The sequence below is a fragment of the Plectropomus leopardus genome, chromosome 3 (genome assembly GCF_008729295.1).
Source record: "Plectropomus leopardus isolate mb chromosome 3, YSFRI_Pleo_2.0, whole genome shotgun sequence".
NCBI classification, from domain to species: Eukaryota; Metazoa; Chordata; class Actinopteri; order Perciformes; family Serranidae; genus Plectropomus; species Plectropomus leopardus.
Genome location: NC_056465.1, coordinates 10,958,939 through 10,965,303, shown reverse-complemented (window position 1 = coordinate 10,965,303; position 6,365 = coordinate 10,958,939). Strand labels below are relative to the sequence as shown.

Sequence of the window (6,365 nt, the reverse complement as noted above, 5' to 3'; positions counted from 1 at the left end):
TGGCCCGTCCCCACACACAGACTGCAAAGATAAGGCTCCACTTACGAGCTGATTGGGCTGATCTAACCGTCAATGTAACGCTAATGCCATGTGAATTCTGACATTTTTACTTACTTACACATTTTTGCAGTGGGTGTTTTTCTTGAAAAACATGTTCCTTCAACATTTATTTATTTATTTATTTATTTATTGCATTACTCATCAAAGCAGTGACATCTGTCATCAGTAATGAATGCAGCTCACATGGTTGGTATAAGAAATTATTTTAGAGCATTTTAGAGAAAATCCCACACATGAATTTTAATGACAGCTCTATAGTTCATCTCAGAGGAAAAACATTTTATGTTAGTTTGATATTCCAGATCCTTTTATATCTTTATGTGATTTAGCCTGTCCGACAAACAACACTGGTCTACAGGGGAACACAATAAAATAAATAAAGATTGTGCAGATACAATTAACGTGTTGATTTTTGAGTTGCACACCCTCTGACATTAACCTCTCCCCTCTTCTTGCCTCTACAGTGCAGTGTCTGGAAATGACCACTAAGCGGAAGCTGATTGGCCGGCTGGTGCCGTGCCGTTGTTTCCGTGGTGAAGAGGAAGTGATCTCAGTGTTGGATTACTCCCACTGCAGCCTGCAGCAGGTCCCCAAGGAAATCTTCAGCTTTGAGAGAACTCTGGAGGAGCTCTACCTCGACGCCAACCAGATTGAGGAACTTCCCAAGGTAATCCTGAACCACATGTTAACCCCTTGCTGCTTGCCTCTCACCTCTGTCCGCAAACCCGAACATACTACTTAATTGGACCAATGCCGGTTGACCCTAATGTGATTCTTTAAAATCTTGGCCTCATGAAGACTAGCAGATCGATTCTTTTCACAGTATCGTTTCTTTGAAGTTGATACTTGTAAATGTATCTAACATCTCAAATTTTGATACTTTTTTGTAAAATATGGTGTGGTGTCAGTTTCTCTATGACACAAAACTTGCCTTTGATGCTTTACCAGCCATCATGTATAAATCAACAATAGATGAGATAAAATATCCATTTACATGCAATGATTCAGCATCCCATTGGCTTAGGTAGGCAACGTAAGCTCAATAGGATGTGACAAAAATGCCACTGGCCACCAATTTGCCAGTCTTCAAGGGCAAGATGCCGAAGACCGAGAATGATTTATTTGGTACCATTTATTGAGGATAGCCGCTACATAACAGTCTCTAAAAAGAATCATTTAAAAAGATTTGTTTATTTATTTATGCTCTTCTTCACTATTGAAAACCTTTGGATCCATATGTTTTGCACTTTCTCATGATCAGTACCACTTTGATTAACAGTTTTCTCCAGACCTTGTTTTGGGGAGCTGTGACAGTAGAAAGCACAGAAAATATGCCTTACACACTTGTTATGTGAGAAATGTGACATACTGTTTACGGTATGTTGATGCAAACAGATCTTGAACCCTACTTCTAACATCAACCCCACTTACTACTTGGCTATACCTTGAGTATGACTTACTCCCACAGAGGTTGACACTGTTTGATATATTAATGTTGTGTGGGCCCACTTGTACAGTGAGGCACCGGTGGTGTTCATATGAAGGAATTTACAGCTAAGCAAAAAGTCTAGAGAAATCAAGTGTTTGATGTTTAACAAATGGAGAGATGACCTTGCTATTCTTAGATTTTTACCACCAGCAGGGCAAAAAAAATGTTAAGTTTGGCATGAGGGTGCCACCAAGACCATGCTGGTACCTGAACAAAAAGGTTTATCCTCTGTACTGTTCTCTACTGCCAATTCAGAACGTCTCAGACTCAGCTTGTCAGTGTGCAGTTGTAATTGTTGTACTTTGTCAGCCACAAAGCTGTGAGGTGAATGCTAATGTTAGTGTTTCCATGCTTTCATCAGCATTAAAAAATCACTAGGAGTCTTTCTCTGTGGGTCATGGCTGTTTAAACTTTTAAGTCAAATTTATTTTTTGTTGTTGAGATTTTTCACTCTGGACTGCTTGGAAGTTTTACCTTTATCTTTTAGTCCATTTCAACCTTGACAACAAAAAACTTCTAAATCTATATTTAAAAAATCACATACTAGCATACTATTCATACTAAGTATGATGCAGAATTGACAATGTATTCTCACTGCATAGTATGTTGATTTACGTGAGAAATGCCTGGATGTAGGCCTGAAAATTTTGAGTATGATACATGAGCTCATTGGACATACTCAGTGCTTTGTGTCTCTTCCGACTATGTAACTGCCAGCAATGGCAGAGATTTTGATACAGGCTGAAACCCATTATTATGTAACTTAATTACATTTTAATATATTTTTTTTAGGCAAAATGTATCTATTTGCATTCCCAAAATATGGTCAGTTTATCCAACTTAATGTCAACATGTTGCTTGAGAATAATTTAGTATAAACGTTCTGTTAGTAATTACATACTTAATTGTTAATTTGCAGTACATACAGATTGAATATTAAGAAGGCAGTATGTTAGTATGCGCTTACTACACAGTCTATGTAAATGGCATGAGCTGACAGGAAGTAAACATGGACCCAAGCTGTTGTCAGCTTTGCACTTTGTTTATACATTGCAGCATTTGCAAATTTGTGATTATTGCAATTAACTAATAAAAGTTTCTTGACTTGACTGTCCAACTTATCGACATTCCCACAATAAAGTAGAATTAAACCGTCTTAAAACCAGCAGTGTTGTTTGTCTGACGGGTCTACTTGATATTGTCCAGTATCGGATGGTGTTCCTAAAATGCAAACATCATCCCTCACTGAGCAATGAAGAGTGACAGGAAACGTGGGGTGAAAGAGGCATCTGAGGTTACCCGGTACTTTCAGAAAACCCTCACATGAGCAGTAATGAGGTGAAATGCCCTTCCAATATTTCAAGGGGAATTACAGGTGCTGTTTTATAGGAGGCCTGTCTCGTTTTATTGATATCCTGTCCTGGTTAAAATGACAGAGATGTTGAATTAGATTTCTAAATATAACCTGCATGAATGGAGACAGTCTAACGGGGCTGAGTAAGTGGCAGGCCAAACTTGTTGCATTCAACTGACAAAGCCCTGACAATGTGTACGTGAATGTGTGTTTGCCAAGACTGTATAAAAGCTATCAAGGCTGCCAGAGTGACTGGCCTTTATGTAAGTGAGTTGGAGAGCTCCTTAAGTGTGTGTGAGTAAAGTGATTGTGTCTTCAAGTGTCCTGGCCCGGCCTGACCCACGGACACAGAGCGGCCCTTTTCATGTTTAGCTTGTTCCAGCTCTTTGGCCCCGGTGCTCCTGGTGATTTTGTTTTTGACAACACTGATAGTTTGGTGTGACGGAGTAAATGTGGCCAGCATCTCAACACATCAATGACAAATATACAGCAAAGGTAATTTAAAAATCATTCTTTACACAGAACAGCATTTTATTTTGTGGAGCTTGTGATTTAATCATAGCAATTTTATTCTTTCAATGTCTGCATGGGTTCCCTTGTGTAAGTTCTTTGTGTAAGTTAGGTGATTTGCCTGCAGGGATGACTGCGAGTAAGCATTGTGTTTGTTTTAGAAAATGACACATTAGAAATTGCACATCATAAGATAATAGTTGAATGCTTTGTGTGAAGTATAATACACATGAATTCACACACTCCGGGTGAGGTCTGGGTCAGAGTTAAAGTGCTGCATGTTTGTACTTGTCCCACTACAACTATTAACTTTCAGATAGCACATAGGTGTTGTAGAAATCATAGCTAACTCTGAAAGTGTTGTGCCACATGTGATTTTTTTCAAGTGATACTTTAATTATTAGCGCTTTGTGACCCTTTATGTTATATGAACTTAGATTCATTTATACTAGACGACAGGAAATCGTCGTATGTCGTATTTTACTCTGTGGGGATGCCATAACACCTATAATGTAACTGAGGTCAGCTGTTCATAAGGCACCAAACATGAGGCAAATTCTGTCCCTTTCCTAGGTGATCCCCAGCTGTGCTGACAAGGATATTTATTTAACTATAAACTCTAAAAAAAAAAAGAAAGAAAGAAATTTGACAATAGATCAATAGGAAATATGTATCCTCTTTACATGTAGTTGTTAATGACCAATTACCAACTACAAATTGTAATCAAATCTTTATTTATTGAACTTTTTTATTTTGATATCGGTGAACTAAATATGGAGTTAAATGGGCAACTGGAGTGCTGCACACCAGTCATGGATAGAGATTTTATACTTTACAGTAGAGCAAGGACAGTTTGTCCCCATGATGATGTCTCCTGTATTTGTTCATTTAGATTTTCATATTGTTATGGGTGCACACATCATAGCTATTTGAGTCTTTTACAGAAACTTAGCTGAAATCTATTTTAGCAAAAATACATGACTTAAAATGGGTTAGAAATTAACTGACTATACCTGAAAATCATTAAACGTATTTGTTTGTTCTTTTATTCAATTTTGCTTGAATTTTATACACAATATTTACCATGAAGTAATTATGTAAATGCATTTCAGTATTATTATTATTTTTTTAACCTAATGATTCTTTTAGGAAAAAGTAGGCAACAAAAAAAGTCTCCTGATTCCCCCTGCTTTTTTGTGAGGAATATGTGAGTGAAGATTACAGGTGGTGTGTTAACAGCCTTTTTGCCTCACATAGCTGCGAGCATCATCATGGATTTCAATATTTCACCATCATATATTTGTTAATTTAGTAGCAGCAAGACTTGGACATCCCAAGAGGGCAGTAAAAAGACAAACAGCAATATTAGCTATCTTAAAGGGACACTTCACCCCAAATCCAAAATATATATTTCTCTTCTTACCCAGTGCTTTCAGTGTAGATTTCTTTGATGTGAGCTGCCAAGTGTTGGAGATTTTGGCCTTATAGATGTCTGTCAGAGAGCTAGAGCTGTGTCTCTTTCAAAAGATTAAAAAAAATACTTTTGAGTATCACTGGTCTAGAGTGTGTAGGATTTAGTGGCATCTAGAAGCTGAAGGTGCAGTTTGCAACCAACTGAAACCAGAGAGGAGAACTACGATGGCCAACACAAAAACATGAATGGCCCTATCTAAAGCCAGTGTTTTGTTTTTTCCATTCTGGGCTACTGTAGAAACACGAGAGACCGGAAATCCATTTGCATTTTAGCATCTCAAAGTCAAGTCAAGTTTTTTTTTTTTTATTAGAAGTCTTAAATAAGGTCTGTCATTAAATATCCCACGCACAAACTTTGAAACTTTTTTGTGTCTTAAAAGAGGTGGTTGCTAACAAGTAGCTATATGAGACTACAGAACGTCATCAAGCTGAACCATGACGAACAAGGCTTTACAGCCTCGCTGTGGTGGTAACATGGGCAAAGTGTAGTTTGTTTTACGTAGCAATACCTTTTTAATTCTAGAGATTACAAGTATCATGAACATTTGCTAACCACAGAGCATATATTCTGCGTTGATTCAAAACCCTAGAGGATTTTTGACGAGGTAACCAAGGCGATGTTAGCGTTCAGGTTGGCCCACAGTAAAACATCTCCCCTGAAGTACTAAGGATTAAAGCCCATCTTTGATCTTTTAACTTTCTGTTAATACCAGCAGTTAAAATCTCTAGATTAAGACAGTTGTGGACTTTGACTAATTTTAGTGCTTTGAACTTTTATATTCATTTTATTATACATAGCATTTTGTTTCCCATCTTGTCTTTGCTTTTCTCTGCTGTGTGTGTTTTGGTTTTTCCATTGTAGGCTTTCTGTACTTAAAGCACTTTCCTTTTTATGCATGTGCTTTCACTCTTGTATATGTTTTGGCATTTACAGTATTTTCCTATTAGGTGCACATTTCTCTGAATGTTTTTGCTTTCACTCGAGTGTGTGTTTTGTCCCTCGGGGCCACCGTATGCAGGAGATTAATTCTGCATTATTCATCGAAAAAAGGCGGCTAAAATGGCACTGCTTTTCCACAACATTAAGTGGAGCATGCCTCCAGCAGACTTTCTCATTCCCTGTCCTTTTATACCTTACTACTAAAGGTCTTCGCGATTTTGCCAACAGACTATAATATTTAATTGTTTCCCCTGTGTGTTTCCATAGCAACTCTTCAACTGCCAGGCCTTGAAGAAGCTGAGCATGCCCGATAACGACCTGTCCAACCTGCCCACCACCATCGCCAGCTTGGTTAACCTCAAAGAGCTAGACATCAGTAAAAACGGTAAGAATATCCACTCTAACACTGATAACCAATGCAACCTGACAACAAAAAGCAAGCCTCAGCAATATAAAAGTCTACTGCAAACTTAAAGGTACAGTCAGTAACGTTTTCCTTAAAAAAATAATACAAAAGTAATCCTGCTCAAACATCATGT

General features: G+C 37.8%; 1 protein-coding gene across 1 annotated transcript in view; it reads left to right on the top strand.

Moving 5' to 3' along the window:
• The first annotated feature begins 529 nt into the window (after positions 1 to 529).
• lrrc7 (leucine rich repeat containing 7) overlaps positions 530 to 6,365 on the top strand; it is a 51,229-nt gene continuing 45,393 nt past the window's right edge. The window contains 2 exon segments of the mRNA XM_042483993.1: positions 530 to 727; positions 6,094 to 6,211. Coding sequence (XP_042339927.1) covers positions 539 to 727; positions 6,094 to 6,211 — 307 coding nt within the window. The 5' untranslated portion in view covers positions 530 to 538.